This window comes from Protopterus annectens, chromosome 4.part1 (genome assembly GCF_019279795.1).
Source record: "Protopterus annectens isolate FY-2018-M chromosome 4.part1, PAN1.0, whole genome shotgun sequence".
Classification (NCBI taxonomy): domain Eukaryota; kingdom Metazoa; phylum Chordata; order Ceratodontiformes; family Protopteridae; genus Protopterus; species Protopterus annectens.
In genome coordinates this window covers 515,434,931-515,451,932 of record NC_056734.1, presented here as the reverse complement: position 1 = coordinate 515,451,932, position 17,002 = coordinate 515,434,931, and the positions used below count along the sequence as shown (strand labels likewise).

At 35.9% G+C, this 17,002-nt stretch overlaps 1 protein-coding gene across 1 annotated transcript in view; it reads left to right on the top strand.

Annotated features, from left to right (window-relative positions):
- The window catches only part of ANO7 (anoctamin 7), a 1,683,969-nt gene that overhangs the window by 1,584,822 nt on the left and 82,145 nt on the right, over window positions 1-17,002 (top strand). Inside the window, exon 23 of the mRNA XM_044070329.1 lies at window positions 2,648-2,767. Within this exon, the coding sequence (XP_043926264.1) occupies window positions 2,648-2,767 (120 nt within the window). The remainder of the gene's footprint in view (window positions 1-2,647; window positions 2,768-17,002) is intronic.

The window sequence follows — 17,002 nt, the reverse complement described above, 5'->3', positions numbered from 1 at the left end:
CAGCGCATTCCTGATTATCCCACTATGTGAACCTAGTGCCTATTGAGAGCAGTTTGTTACAGTTAATGAACGATATGCCTATGAAAAAGGTAGACCTTCATGGACTTCCGAAAACTGCCATTCTGGGGGAAATCTCTTACCGATCAAGATATAAAGTGATGTGCTTCACAGCAAAAGTATGTCAGATTCCCAGTAAACAAGAAACTCACCTATGCACCATTTCATCTCTTTCATAGTTCTTTAATACCGACAATTACACTGGAATTATAGTGTCTTTCTGTCTCAGATCTGTGAACTAGAACATATAAACTGAGAGAACACAGAATTAAATCTTGAAAGAGCTGAATGCATTCTTGACATGGCCTTCTGTTCCCAGCATATCACATCCTGACTCTCAATGACTGAGGGCTGTAGTTTCTGCTTTTCATGAACTTTGAAGGATAAGGTTCCCAAAAGAATTGTGGTGTACTAGCCACCATGAGATGTATTTAATACATCTGCCTATTAACCCAAATGATGTGGGTTCTAGTCCTAGACAAGGACTGAGATCGTACTTAGAGTAACACTGACTTCTGAGTGTAGGATGGGGGCTAAGAGGTTGTACTGATAGTGTCTGCATCCTCTGAATGAGATAACCACATGTAATATTTCATATGTGACTGCCAAATACCTACAGAAGTAGCTTGAGGAACGTTGCAAGCAGGGACAAGATCGTACAGACATTTTCCTCAGCTTCTTGCCTAAATGTACCTGTCTAAACAGGATTTGCACATTTGGTGAATGCTGCTGCCAGGAATCTCTACCATTCCTCATTCACTGTCTCTGTGTCACACACACACACACACACACACACACACACACACACAGGATATGAAAAATATGGTCAGTCCACTAAAAAGTACAGTTGAGAGGGCTTCAGCTAATGCTACCCATGACAATCTCACACACACACCAGTACAGATTACACAGCTATTAACCAAGCAGGGACAAGATCATACATACTTTAAACAACGAAATATGGCAGAAACTGTAACTCTAAATTGCAAGCCATTTTTGGGCACATTTCTCCTGAGCTAGCACTTCCAGTGAACAACTCACCTCTACTCTGTAAAAGGAGTCCGTTGCAGCTGTATTTTGGTTGATTTTTTTCTAAGCTGCTGTCTTGTAAGATCATGGCAGGATCGCTTTTATTCCAGAGTCAAAAAAATGGCAAACACACAGAAGTAGCTATTCTAAGTAAATTGCAGGATCCAGTAGCAATAAAGTCTGAAAATACTTCTAAACCTGCTATTTATTTGGACAGATCAATAAATGTTAGATTGGGGGATGGAGGTGTTATGCAAGTGGCGGCTTGACATCGAATAATCAGATTGGCTGCCAACATTCGCTCCTTGCAAAGCATACAGACTCCGCTAACTAAGATTACTTGCATATACAGCAGTTTTTCTTCAAAAAGTTAAATACAAACATCATGTAACTCCACAATTAAAAGTAAGTTGAGAAAGTACATGAAAAATTTCAGGTACTTTTTCAACTTATTTTTTTAACAGTGAAGATGCATTACAGCTGTAAAGTTAGATGCGCTTGTGGAAGGGACTCGGCTATAACTGCATTCAGTTCCTAGCTTCTCACAGCGCACTTGGAGGTAAGCCCAGAGGTGCAGTGAAATGGTACTTGGAGTTAATGAGTTAAAAGAAAAATAGGGAAGGGGCATCATTGTAAGACTGTGATTGGAAAATGTAAATTTGTGGTTACGCTCCCTACACTTTTGTGAGTGTCATGTGGGGTGTTGGATGTTCTATGAGCTAAGCTTGCAGAGTGTTTAACTGAAACTATTAAGTGCTAATGCATGTTAAGGGAAGATATTCCCTAACAACGGGAACATTGTGGTATGGGATTAATTCCAAAAAATTAGGTTACTATGGCTATATTTACAGAAACAGTGCCTTATATTTGAATGTGTAGTCAGGCACTTAATATGCAAGTTATTGACTAGGATTCATAGAGAAAATGGGCTGCAGATATACATGTGGACACAGTTTATACAGTAAAATTTTTGGCCTGAGCAGTGCACCATTTCTGTGAGGCTTTGTAAGTCTTGTAAACAGTTGTCTCATACAACTAAATAAACATTAGATTTAGTGAAAAGTGATTCACTATATCCAAGTCACTGTTATTTCCAGTGAGTGAAAGTTGGGCTGAGGATCGCCCAACCCTAACACTTGAAGACCCCTGTACTCCACGAGTATATATAACCATCTCTTGTTGTATTTTGTTGAAATTCTTTGATTTTTCTGCAGCATCCTGTGAACAGGATTTGGAGAATGCTGCTACACTAGATCTTGAAGCAAACAACCTTGTAAATACATAGCAAAAAGCACACTATAGTTAGCACAAGCACCTGTGCTATCACTGTATGTGTGTGGCATACATGCATGCTAACGGTGTCCCTGCAAGATGTACCACCTGGCAGGATACTGCAGAACACTACCTCATATGTCCATTCTCCCCTCTACAAAAGGATTTTAAAAACAGCACTCCTAACAAGACGATTATTAAAGCTTTAAATGGCCTTTTAGTTGTGTAGTCATTGGAATGTGGCCTTCTTTATCCTAATAGTTAATCTTCTACTATTGTTTCTTTTCAGCATGTGGTGTTTTTTATTGCTCGTCTGATTGACCTGTTGGTGCCAGATATTCCAGAGTCTGTGGAAATCAAAGTGAAAAGGGAGCATTACATGGCTAAGCAGGCACTGGCTGAGAATCAGGTAAAAATGGCTTGAGTTAACTGAAACAATAATTTGTTTGAGAATGTAGATTCTGTCTGCTATCCATGGTGGTGGTACTTTGTGCAAGGAAATGTGGATCTGAACACTTAACTAAAGGGAAAAGGTTAGTTGGGTTGCACCTACACAGTTAAGTCCAGGTCTTTAAGGATGTATCAGTCAGTGAGGTCGTCTTCTGCAGACTTTTCTACTTACCTCCAAGTGGGTGCTCCAGCGAGGAATTCTCAATAGTGCAATAAGGGTCTGTCTGCCTTGCCTTTCTTCTTTATCACCCTATTACTTTTATCATCCTAGCATTTATTAATAAAAGAGGGTGTAGGTTCCAGCCCTATTTAGTTTTTTTCCAAAAAGTGGGGCAAAAATCAATTAGGAAAGGACAGTTATGCTGACTTAAAATAAACAAGGTATGCTAGAAAATACAAAAACACATACAAAAGACAGTTGTCATTTGCAGTTGCCCAGATGGCTGGTATCTCCTCTATAAACTAGAGTTATGGTAAATGTACATAACTAATGTAATTCATTCACTGCAAATAATTATCTCCTCCTTGCCTCTACCATGTTGCAAGGTACAAATAAGCAGCTGTTATGGGCAACAGAATTAAAAACAAACATAATTTGAATATCAGCTAAGAAATTAAGACAGTTAGATAATCCATGATGCAGTTTCAAACATCAAACTGATTTACAAGAGTCCTAGCTCCCAACGTATTTATTCTTACAGATTTAGTAGTGTTTGACCATGTTATACATTCATCTGGGGGAGTTTTTAAACAGTGCTGGTACTTACCTTGTATAAAAAGGTATGTCAGAAAATAAGGAAGCTGATCTTTGTCTCTGGGTGTTGTTACAAGAACACAGGCCTAAGACTGAAGCAAGTATGTAGCAGACAAATAGTGTTGACACCTCTTGAAATGGTTTGGCAATTTTTAACAACTCTCCATAAGCACAGAAAATTGCAATTGAGAAAGCTCAAGTGTAGGACATTACAGTCTCCTTCCTTTAGGAATTGGCCAGGGCCAATTACCACAAACTTCCACACAGACTGGATTCACTCACTCAAGATCATGGGTGTTTGATACTTTTCCAAACTCAAACAACTATAATGGACTGCTTGAATGATAAGGTCTTTATACCTTTTAAACACCAGTTTTCTGAGGATATGCAGCAGATATTAATGGAGGAATGAAAACCTACCACCAGAAAATCATTTATTAATAAATAAAAAGGTTATCTAGTTGGTGCCAACACCCATTTAGGGCTAGTGATTTTCTATTTTTTGCAGTATTTGCATGAGTTACTATCCCTTGGCCTGTCTTACTATACTCAAATGAAAAGAATTAGTGGAGCCAGCAAACCGCGACTATAATAGATTTATTTGAATATAGGAGAACATAGAAAACAAAAATAGAGCAGACCAGTTTCGGCTATCTAATCCAGCCATCTTCAGTGCATTAAATCCACAAAGCAAACAAGCTCCTATTTATAGTATAGCCCCACCAGAGGTTACTTTAGGTAAATTGCACCAGTTCATTAAACATATTAGAAGTATTCATTCAATCCTGGAGAAAACAAGGCACCTAATTTGATTACCATTTTTTATCCATATTGTTTAATAGCTGATACCAACCTGATTTATTGTTTCTGTTGCCTTGTATTCTAGCAATAACTGTAAATCTAAACATGGCTCTTGGGTGTTTCTCTGCATGTTTGTATATAGCATTTGTTGTTTTTTTTTAATCTGATGTCACTTAGATGTTCTGATATCCTGAATCTGACACATCTAGATGTCTGTCCCACATAGAAAGCTGAACAGCTACAAGTAGCCATGTAAATAACCCATTCAAACTGACAATTAGCAAAAAAATATATAATGAACACTTGTCCAGTGTTTTTACTAGTAAATTCTTTAGTCTTCAGCATATTTTTACAGTGGGTGCAGTGTCCGCATGGAAAGCAGCCCTTCAAGGGCCCACCTTCTAATGTTATTTGTGTTAGGCTGTTATCAATTTTGATTCCCTTGTTTATGATTCATGAATGAACCAATGTTCTTGCCCCTCTTAAAAGAAAAGTGTCATGTATCATCCAAGAGTGCACTTAATATCAGTCAGTGAGATATTCCAACATCTGTAGACACTGTTGATAAGGACATCTATGTTCCTGCCATAGATGGTGACTAATCTCATTTGGGAGCTATTATTTGGGGTTTTATCCCTGTATTGAAGTAAGCTTCCTCTGTTCTGCTTGGCTAACCAACATTTGCCTTGATAGATGTCCCCTTTTTTGTATCCCCTATCATTAAATCTCCTAACTAAATCTGACTCATATGCATGGTAAGTGTCAGCATCCAAACAAATCCGCTTCAGGCATAAGAATTGTGACTTTGGAATGTTTCTGCATATATGGAGAGGATGAAAGCTGGTGGCATGAAGCTAGGAGTTATACTGGGGGTATTTACGATAGACCTCAGATGTCAATGTATGGTCAAGCATTCCTAATTACTAATACATCCAAAAAGGTAATTATCAGTATCAAACTTGATCATAAACTGGATCCCCCATTTACTCTCATTCAAATAGGTAAATTCCTTGAGATATACAATATCAGACCTCCATACCAACCAGTAATCATCCAGATATCTCCTCCATATATCGATCTCATCTATATAAATGTTATGGATCCTATCATAAATGATCTGTTCTTCGATGTAGGCCATAAAGAGATCGGCATATATTGGAGCAAACAAAGCCATCATTGCAGTCCATTTGATCTGTAAATAACAGTTGTTCTCATAGTACATGACATTTTTGGTTAATACATGCTCAGCCAAGCAGAGCAAAAATGTATTAAAGCCAGGTGGATATAATTCAGACTTGGATAACCAATATTCCAAGGCCTCCAAGCCTGCCCAATGGGGAATGTTCATATATAATGCAGAGACATCCAAAGTACACATGTACCACCCTGCTTCCAACTGCATATCTGATATAGCACGTAGAAACTCTGTGGTGTCTTGTATTCTTGCTCTGACACATTTGAGCAATGGTTTAAGGTGTAATGTCAAGAAATGTGATAGTGGTTCGGTAATTGAACCTTTGCTCGAGACAATAGGTCTGCCTGGATGGTTTTGTAAACTTTTGTGAATTTAAGGCAAGAAATATATGTATTGACTGCCTGCTTTTATTGCTTTACTAGTTTGTTTGTTTTGGAAAAGATATGTCTTTATTATATTAAAACATCGAGTCTGACTCTCTTCCAGCTCCAAACTGTTACCATTTCATTTACACTAAATCTCTGTCTGCAAACTGCTCCAACAATCTTCCCTTTTAATAATGCATCCTTGCTTTCCTGTCTATTCCTAATTATAATCTTGTCCACTCTCATTAATAACATCTCCATATCCCACCTTCCCTTTAAACGCAAATTATCTCACACTGCTTTCTAACTATTCTTTCTCTGTTCTCTGCAATCATTTTAAGTAATTTTGTCATGTTGTATTGTATTTTCTTTTTATTGTCAAAATGTTTACTTTTGTGGAGCTTTTCTCCCCAGGCCTCTGCTGAAAAAGGATTTTGTGTTGCCAAGTCAGACCATGCCAGTAATCAAACACAAATAAATAAAATAAATACAATAATGCTGGCTAATGTCTATTCTCCCTCTGTATAGTGAGGAAAGAGTTATTGAAAAAGTTTGGACATGTAGGAGAGAGGTTGGAGGTTAAAAGCCTAGGAAGACTGGTGCTTTACATAAGATGGATGGGCTTCCCTCAATAAACTATTAGAAAGAAGTCTAGATGTCAGATCAAGGTGACCTTTCAAGCAGTTAAACCATGAAGTATGCAGTGAAGTATTTAAAGGGGACAAACCTGATCAATTGAATGGGGTAGCAATGAAATAGTAAACAATGGATTGGAAGGGGAAATAAAGGTATTGAAATACTCTTCTAAGTATTAATGCAGAATTCAGTGGGTTAATCTAGTTGTGATAAAAGTAAGAAGGGTAGCAAACAATGTCAATGGAAACTGCAGTAAACAAAAGCACTAAATTATTCTGTGGCATGGTCTAGAGAGAAATAAGAGCGTTGTAATCAAGAAGTACAGATATCTGTTTCATACATGTATTTGAACACTGCTGACCAACAGAACCAAAAGAGCCAAACTAGTAAAAGCAGCTACTTAAAGCAGGCTGGAAACTAATTTGTTACTCTTAATGCATGATGTGAATACTTGTAAATAATTGCTAGGGCATGTGTTTGGAAAAGGTGGGATGTGGGCTGCAAAGGTGTGTGTGTGTTCATTTTTTTGTTAGGTTTTAATATTTTTAAATTGCAAATCATATTGCATGGGAAATGGGGATATGTTAAAGTCATTTTGAATCTGTTAGAAAAAAATGGGAGGGTCAATACCAACATGACTGAAACATTAATAGCATGTTACTCACTATTGAATTGCAAAGTTGATTAGGAAAAAAAAAGAAGTAATTGGTACTGGGTCCAGATGAATAAAGTGAAAAGGATTAAAAAGAAATCTCTGGACTAAATATAATGACATGAGGCTTTAATGACATATTGGAATTAAGTAATTCACATTGTAAACTGAATGTAGTGTTACTGCAAGAGACATATTTCTCAAGTATGGGGCATCAACAATTTATAAAAAAAAGACAGATTTCAGTAGAGTTTCTGCACTAGCTTTTCAAATGAGTTATTAATTTTGATAGTGAATTGAATGTCTCTGATAATAGAGGAAGAAAAAAGAGAGAGATGATGGTTATGTAGTTCTTAAGGGAATATAATGGGAGTGAAGTTATAATAGTGTCCATATGTGTGCCACCTAGTACAAGTAAGGATGAGCTAAAAAAAGAATTACATAATATGTTTTCAGGAAAGTATTTTGGTTATGGGGAGATTAGAATTTTGTTTGAAAACTGAGTGATGTGTCAGGTAATCCAAGACGTGAACTTAACAGGGGAGAGAAAGACGATTAAGAAATATTGTATGTTGTTTAGTTGGGAATAAGTGGAATGAATAAGGGAAGGAAAATGCAATAAATATATATATATATCCACTAAGGTTTAAAAACTGAGAAAAACCTTATAGGTTGTATAAATCCAAGTATTTAAATTTTGTGAAAGTAGTAGAAACACACAGTGTTAATATAAGATCATTCACTAGTATGTGTAAAGATATTGAGAGGAGGAAGTAGATATTTGGAAAAGTTTTTTTTGTTTCCCAATATCTTTGTTTAAAAGGAAGGACTTCAGATACTGGTCAAAGGAAATAATGGATAAGTTGTTGAGGAAAATTGGCATTAATGGAGGAGATCTAGCCAAATCAAGGGATGATTTTTAAGATAGAATTTAGGAAGAGAGCAAAGATAAGAGACACAAATGTAGAGAATTTTTTAGAAACAAATACAGGAAGAAGCTGTGTGTGTTGAAGACTCTTTAAAATAAACGGGGGAAGTTTGTAAGAGGCAGAAATTTGGCTTCTGGAGCTGTCCAAAACTGAAATTCAGGAACATGTAGATAGACTGTATGAGGCTAAATGTGTGCAATTGAAACAAACTTATGTTACTGATAACGCTAGACCACAAAAAAACTGGTAGATGAGTCAAGCAACAGAAAAAAGAAAGAATGATGAGCAAACTAAGAAGCCCTAGCACACGGAAAGTTACAAAGGACCTGGAAAGGGTATTTGAGATTTTTAAGTATTTTTATGAAAAACTATATGAGAAGATGGAACTGAATCAAATCCAAAAGTAACAAATGACTTGTTTTATAATGAATGTAAGAATGAATAGTTTGAGAGAGTAAGAGGCAAGAAATGAGGCAGTGATAGCATATTCAAGTGGAATATGTTGATCCTTCCAACAGAACAAGGTAGTCTAGGATTACCTGATTTAAAGGGATATTTTAGAGGTACACCAGTTAAGGTTCTTGTATATAACGCAAACAAAAAGCTACAATTCAAAGTAAAAAGGGATGATGATGAAGCATAGGGGGAATTCAAGAAATAAGGAGAGGATGGGATTTTGGATGCAGATCCTTAGAGAACAACAGAATATTATATTCATAAATTAGCTGAAAGTATTCTAAGATATGTTCACATTTTATTTTACCAGTTTGGTCAGTTTTGAGTTCATATTCTAAGGTCTATGCCAACACAGGAATGGTGAACTAAAAAAACTTCCAAGTAGTGAATATTGTAACAGAGATAAAATAACTGCAAGTGGGAATCTTTGGAAAAGGGTAGGAGCAAATTTCATAGGAAAAAAATGGAAATTGCTGGAACAATACATACAGAAAAATGTTTTGGAGAAAGAATGAGGTTTAACAAAAGGCAGGAATTCACCAACTTATGTAATGTTGAATTGATTATATTGCACAGAAGAATATATGTGATGTATGGTGTTTGTAACTGTGAACATTAGTATGGTTTGTTTTCTTTTATATAAATGTAAGTTCGCCTGTATCACCAGTTATTTTCAATAAAGGTGTTTATAAAAAAGATTATTTAATAGCACATCAGACAACAGGAAAATCACCAGAGGAGGATGCCATACCCATTAAGTTGTGAAAGTTGCAATGGGTAAGGTAGCAATGATTTGGAACAGTTATTTAACAGAATATGTGAAGGAGAGAGGGTACAACTCCTGGAAAAAAAAACAGTAGCAGTGACGTCTTCTAAAGAAGGAAAGGATCCTACAGACCATGCCTCATTATAGACCTATTTCTAAACTGACTCAGGGTTACAAACTATTCGTGTATTTGATAGAGATGATTTACGTAAAGGAGACAACTTTTGATAATATAAAGACATTAATGTTACAGTCTGAAGTGTAAAATAATACAGAGGTTTTATACTGGTTAGTTTGGATGCCGAGAAGGAATTTGGCAGGGTAACTTCGGCATTTGTGATGGTAATCCTTGGAAAGATGAGCTCTTCTAACAAATTTCTGAGGTTAATAAGGGGGGGGGGGGTATATACTGGATCCTGAGAAGCAGTAAGAGGTAGAGGTAGACTGTCAGGTCAGACTGAATTACATAAAGGCATTAGACAAGGATGCAAATTCTTTCATCTAGTATTTGAGATAGATAGATAGATAGATAGATAGATAGATAGATAGATAGATAGATAGATAGATAGATAGATAGATGGAGAAACAGATAAAACCATTTGCCAAGAAAATTAGATAATCAAAGATCCGTGGCTATATCAATCTGGGCATCAGAATAAAATAGCTCTTGTTTGATGATGATAATGTAATAATTCACTTACCTAATCCTGAGAGAGGAATAGTGCAGTTGTTCAGTATTTTGAAGTGATTCCAGCTGATTAAAGGACTGCAGTATACAATAAGCAAAAATATTTTTCTTTTAGGATGGAATTGATAGACCCAAAGTGACAAGATAATTGTCAGGTTTGATTATGTTGGTGGCAAAGAGGAGTATCACAAGAAAATGAAAGTCTGTGGATCTTCCAGATATCACAGATGCTAAGAAAAGTATGCAGGAAGTAAAACAACTGGAACTAGGAGTTAAAAGAGGGAAATAATACATCTTTCATAATAAAGTGGAATACTTGGTAACCAGGGTTAGTAACGTGATGAATGATGGTATATATGTAAAGTGATGTGATAGACAATAAAAGTTATAAGGCATGTATAAAATCTGTTGATTGTAATCTCATGCTTTGAGCTTGATTATTACATATGTATAGGTTAAAAAGGGGAAAGAAATATATGGTGAATGACACGCAACTGCTGAATTCATTGCACTATGCATGTGAATAGTATTGCTTCATGCATTGAAAATTGTGTATTAATGTTATACAATAAAGCAAAGAGATGTTTTACAGCTAGGAAGGGAAATAAAATGTTTATTGGCCAGAGATGGTGGACTCTTTTCAGAATTTTGTAAAATGTATTCCACATTTCAGAAAGTGGCCCCTCTGGACAACAGAATTATCTTTTGCTCTTTTCTAGTAAGAAAATAATTTTCACATGCTTGGCATGGATATTATAGTTCCAACAAAAATAAAGCATAAGGGTCAGAAATATATGTTGATGAATTACTTCATGACATTTCCCGCAACCATTCCAAAATCTACAGTCAGACAAAAAGGACTACATAATGCAATTAACCAGTTCCTTTAGCTATATAGATATTACAGATTCAGCACTTACTGACCAAGGATCTAATCTAATTGCACAGTTTTTAAAAGAATTGTATAGTGCTGTTGATAATAAAGTAGTGGTTTGTATCTGTACACTTATTGTTTGCATACAGAAATAAGCCTCTGACATCTTTAGTGTGCATACCTTTCCAGTCTGCATTTGAACATATTCTGAAATAATCTGAAAGGATTATTACAGGTGATAAAACAAGTCTGGATTTCCTGTTGATATCCACAATCTAAGATTACTGCAAAACAGTGGGTATATTTTAAGCTCCAGATGTATGTACATCTTGGTGTGAAAAATATTAAAATAGCCTAGCAAAATTACAGTAGAACACTCAATGGATGGATATTCAGGTAGAAGAATTAAGTATTGCTGCTGCTATTGGGATATTCAGACAGGTGTTATTAAAATAAGATGAAAAGCACTGAACCGGAATGAAGAATGTCATTTAGCTGTTAACTGTGTATAGAACTTTATGAAAGGTATTTTGTCTATGCATATGAAAAAAATGTATAGTACAATCAGGTAAGTGTTGATGTCTCTAATGTGGATATCTGGACAACAGTGGGCAGACAGTACTGCAAATTATCCTTGTATATATTTGTAGAAGGTTACTTCCTGTACAGCAAACATATGCAACCATTGGAAAGAAAAGCCTGGAAATGAAGTGAGCAAAATATATGTAAATACTATTTTGGATTGCTCAATTTATATGTACGTGTATATATATATATATATATATATATATATATATATATATATATATATATATATATATATATATAAATAGCTAAAGATATATAGAATATGAATATATATATATATATATATATATATATATATATTTTTTTTTTATATATATGTGTAAATCCACAGAAATATGCTTTTGCAGTCAGAAAAGACCAGTGGCCTCTAACTAAAATGTAGATTATTTATCCCTATGGGAATAAATGTACTGAAAAAATGAAAGTCACATTCAACTGGAAGGTGTGGATGAAATTGTGACAGGCTGGGATTTCTCAGTTACACTGAATACTTTTTATTAGATGCCCTCATCTCATTCCTACTAATATTGGCCAATCATTATAGCTGAAAGCAGAAAAGACAAATAAATAAATAAGTAATGTGTGCCCCATTTAAAATCAAAGACCTCATATAGTCCATGTTGGTTGACTATGGGACCAGTTAACATGCTGCATAGCTTTATGCTCAGTGTATGTTGTTTAACTTTTTTTTCTGTTTAGCATAGTTTACTCTTAAGCACTTGTGAGAAACAAAATAAAAGTACTGGTCCTTATCCTCATATTTGTATCTGGGAACTATTGACCAACAGCACAGGTCTGGAAGCTAAATCAAGAATTGCATTAAGTAGTCAGGTGACACGAGCATTTTTTAATTAAGTGATTTATTTTAGGACTTCCAGGATGGCTGCACACTGATCAACAGCTTTATTTCAGCTCTCCCTGTGTGAAAACAGAAACTGAGAAATAAAAGCCAGTGATATAGTCAGCTTGGGTAAGATTTGGTTACTGGCTAGTAAATGCACTGCCTGGATGCCAGCAAAGAAGAAATCCAGAAAACCTGAAAGGAAATCAACTAGAAAAGATGAAGAGAAAATACTGCCTGGGAAGAATCCTGCAGCTGTACAACAAAAAGCAGTTCAAGTTTAAGATTTGGTACAAGGGATGGCTTCCATTAATTTAGTTGCAAACAATAAATCAAATGTACTCATAGGTGATTAAAATAAATGAAACTTTGATGCAATATAACAACTCAAATAAAAGGCTGGAATAAATGGAATAAGTGTTAACTAGCTATTCGGATAAACTGATAAAACTGCAAAAATCATAGCTTGAAATGGAGAAAAGGCTGGCTGGCTGAGTATGCGGCTTCTCAAGAAAAACTTTTTTAAAAAATGGTAGCATTAGAAGACCGAGCACGCAGAGAAAACTGGAAATATTCTGTTGCACCAGAAAAACTGGTAGGAACAGACTGTATTTCTGTTATGACAGCACAAATAAGCAGCTGAACTGGACAGGTATTCCCCAGCAGGATTTGTTAACAGAAAAGGCAGATCAAATGTATGCACCAAACCTGACCATGAGAAAGCAGCCCAGACCTGTACTAGTAAGGATGCAATCATATCAGCAGAAAGAGTTATCTTATAAAATTGCAGCAGAAGGGAAAATTGAGAAAAGGAAACAGCATAGTGTTTGTGGAAAATGACTATTCACTGTATGCCATGCAGAAGAGAAGCAAATTTATCCCAGCAACCAGGAAATATCAAGAGGCAGGTGTGAGATTCAGTCTGCTGTAGCCAGCTGTCTTCAGAATATTTTTCCTGCAGGATCAAATAAATTTTTGATGCAGAACAAAATGAGAAGGAAATAAATTTTATCCAACAAAAAGTGAGTAAGCAAACAGAAGGGCACTCTGCTTCTCATACTTCTGAGAATAAAGCTGATGGAGAGACTTTGCCAGTGAAACCTTTCCCAACAGCCCAAAGAAAAATGTTTGAGACATTAAAAAAGTACAGTATGTGATTAGAAGAATCATGAGTACCCTGGATGAACCATAGTCTGGTGTTGGAAGATAGAAATGAACAGGAAGAAAAGCAACACTTAAAATTGTGAATAAATGGGCACTATAAAAATTGCATTTGTGAACTATGGCTTTAAAAGAAAAAGTGGCTGAGAAAGACTGGACATTCATTGACTTTGTTAAACTCATGGATGGACTGTAAAGCATATACCCAACTTTATGTCATTAATGTTTAGAAGGACCCTAAAAGGGGGAAGGTGTAAGTGAAATAATTTTGTTTTTATTACTAACATTTGTATAAAACTGTTCATTATATAAACAGCACATTATATAGTAAAGCAGTTCTGTATAGTGTGTAGTCAGGGGATTTTTCAATGTAGGGAGTCTTTTCATTGAGTGTGTTAAAGACATTCAAGTCAACAAGTACTTTTTAGTTGTAAGAAATATAGGCTTTACAGTATAACAAGAGGAAAAGTGCTGGATAAAACAAGTTTAAGTTAATATGGTAGAATTTTGGACTTTTGGTGTGGAGGTAGGGTGTAAATGTGTACTGATTTTTATTATATACAAGCAATAATGCCCCAAAGAGTATATGTTACTGTGCAAATAATGCAGACAAAACAAATACACACCCACACCTATGCACTTTCTTTTTAGGCTTTTTTTTTTAATTTTACACTCACTAAACAGCAAAAGCGCTACTTAGTGAGTGCATAATAATGGCTTGATCGCTCTCACTCTTATTTTCTTGCATGCATACACACAAGTTTTTTTTCTTTTTTACATTTTCTATTTTAATTTTATACTTGCTAAACAGTACTGAGGCTGTTAGCTTCCTTACACTTCAAGCTCCATGGCAGCTTAATATAGGTTCATAGGTTCATACTAGGCTATCTGCCCGAGGGCATTTACAAGCCTAGCCCATAGTTTTGTGGCTTACGCCACCCCTTTAGTATGGGGATCTATTATTTTGCTTTTGCTGTGCCTCTGTCGAGCAGAGACACTGAGGTAATCCCCTATATCTATCTCCCATTCATCCATCAAGATTTCTCTCTTGGTTTGGCCAGCCAGTGCTCAGGTGCACATATCACATATTTATTCCACAGCATATAGAGTCTTTGGGTGATGAATCTATCCCTCATCCCTCCCCTATTAATATCCACACAGCCGTGAGTCCGCAGGCTAAGTCTCCGCTCTCTGGCGATCTGAGTTTTTTATTTGCAGCATCTTATTCATCAAATCTGGGTTTGACATGGCCTGTATGTTGAAGCAAAGTCCTCTCTGGAGCAGGATAGCGAGTGGAGTTTGAATGAGGTCAGTCGGCAGATCCTTTTAGAGACAGATGTTGTGGCCTCTTTATTTGTATCCTTTTGCTTTTTTGTGTTTTGTCTGCTGCGGTCTGTGCGGGTCATTGTCATTCCGAATGGGGCATTGGGGCCAATCATTGGTCTGATGGTGATGAGTATGATGAGTATATGACCTCTATGACCTCCTTGATCTATAGAATAAGAATTCCTTAGGTATGAAGTCCTATAGGGAGGACTAAGACTACTTCTTAATGATGTGACAGATGACAGACAACTGATATCCCCAGGTCCCTGGGTCCCTCTTCTGTCTTCTCCTTATCCGTTTCTGGTGTTGTGAAGCATCAGACTCATTTTTCATCGGGCATTACCTGTACATTAACACCCTGCTGGAGAACATTTTTTTCTGTAATCAGGGTTTAATGTACAGTTTTCCTATTCTCTAACCAGAATTAATAACATTTCTCTTATTTATTACAAGGGTGGGTGTCTAGATTATTGCCCTTGGCTTAACTTATAAACAAGTGTTTTTCTATAAGCAAATAGCCTTGAAAAATAAGACAAAATGATGAAAGCCATGAAAACTGCTAAGATGTTTGCATTTGCAAATATATTAGCTTGTTTTTTTTTTTCTCATTAGTGAATGCTCTCAGTGGCAGTTAAGAAGTCTGCAACTGAAGGAAGTTGTACATTCTGTTCTGACATTTGCAATGATTCCTTCATGCATCTGCAGAGTTGTTAGCCATTTTTTTCTCACTACTGACTACTTTTACACAGAGAAGAGCTGCCTTCAGGTGCAAGCAATTAATCTTGGGACTTCTGAACATTTTCTGGTGAGAGAAATGCAAAATTTAAAGAACAGTGGCAACCAGTTCAGTGAAAAGTAAAGTATAAAATTATGGGAAGTAAAAAAGAAACAGCAGCCTCTCCGGCAGCCTTAATACTTTAATACAGTTAATAGAATTTATAATTTAAAAAAGATAGGGCATTTTTTCTTAGGGCTAAAAGTTAAATGTTTTCTCAAAGCATACAAGTGTAGTTTTTCACATCTGGGAGGGGAATAGAGGTAAAAGAAGAACAGACAACAATTTGAGAGGGAATACAGGCTATAATATGCACTTTAGCATGGCTAATCTTAATTTTAGGCTAAGTAATGCCTGTGGGTACGGTTGTCAGTTTGGAGCAATTGTTCCTATCTGGATGCCTAAACTTCATTTTTTGATGATGTACACAGATTTGTGTGTTTGTTCTAAGTTAGTAGTGGATGGAGTGTTCTAAAAGTGTATTTAGTTTTTTTTGTGTGAGGGTTATGAAAACAATAAGTCTTGAAAAACATGGCATAGGTTCAAATGGAGAGGAGAAGAAAACTGTGTAAAAGATTAGCCTGCCAAACAGTGTGTAGATAAGACAAAGTGGGGAAGTTGTAAATACAACAAACAGCTGGGAACAACAGACTTATTTAATAATATTTACACTATTTATATTATTTTGGAATGTAAATAGCCTTACTGGTATAGACTAAAAGGAAAGAGTATTGAATTATATTAAGAAATGCAGGGTGCAAATAGCAATGCAGCAGGAGACATGTGGAAAGAAATAAGCATGTGAATTTGATTTCAGGATGGATATTCAGGAGAATATCAGGGACAAAGCAAAATAATACTGATTGCTAGAGGGGTTCCAATAGTGATAGAAGGTGATGGAAAAGGACAATAATGGTAGATCTGTAATGGGCTATTGATGAGGGAAGAGAAGTACACTGGCATGTATTTTTATCTTACCAAAAACTGCTATTATAGAGCTTAAGAAATTTTGGGGAGAATGAATCAGCTTTCTGCAGGGAATATTACTTATAGGTTAGGACTGGAATGGGATTTTCAAAGTGAGGATTTATCAGGGGGACCTAGAAGGGAAAATACAACAAGAGGATATATTCCCAAAGAAATATTTGAAAAGATTTGGTATGAAAGATGTGAATTAACAACATGTATGCATTACTCCCCAAGATAAAATAACTGAGCTAGACTGGACAGAAGTTCTATTTTACAGGAACATTTGCATTTAATTGAAAGCTTTGACACACACACAGTAACTATTTCAGGTCATGCACCGATGAACATGTGACGCCCATGCACTGGCCCAGCAAAAGGGTGTCCAATTATTACTGTGCATTATTATTATCCAATTGGC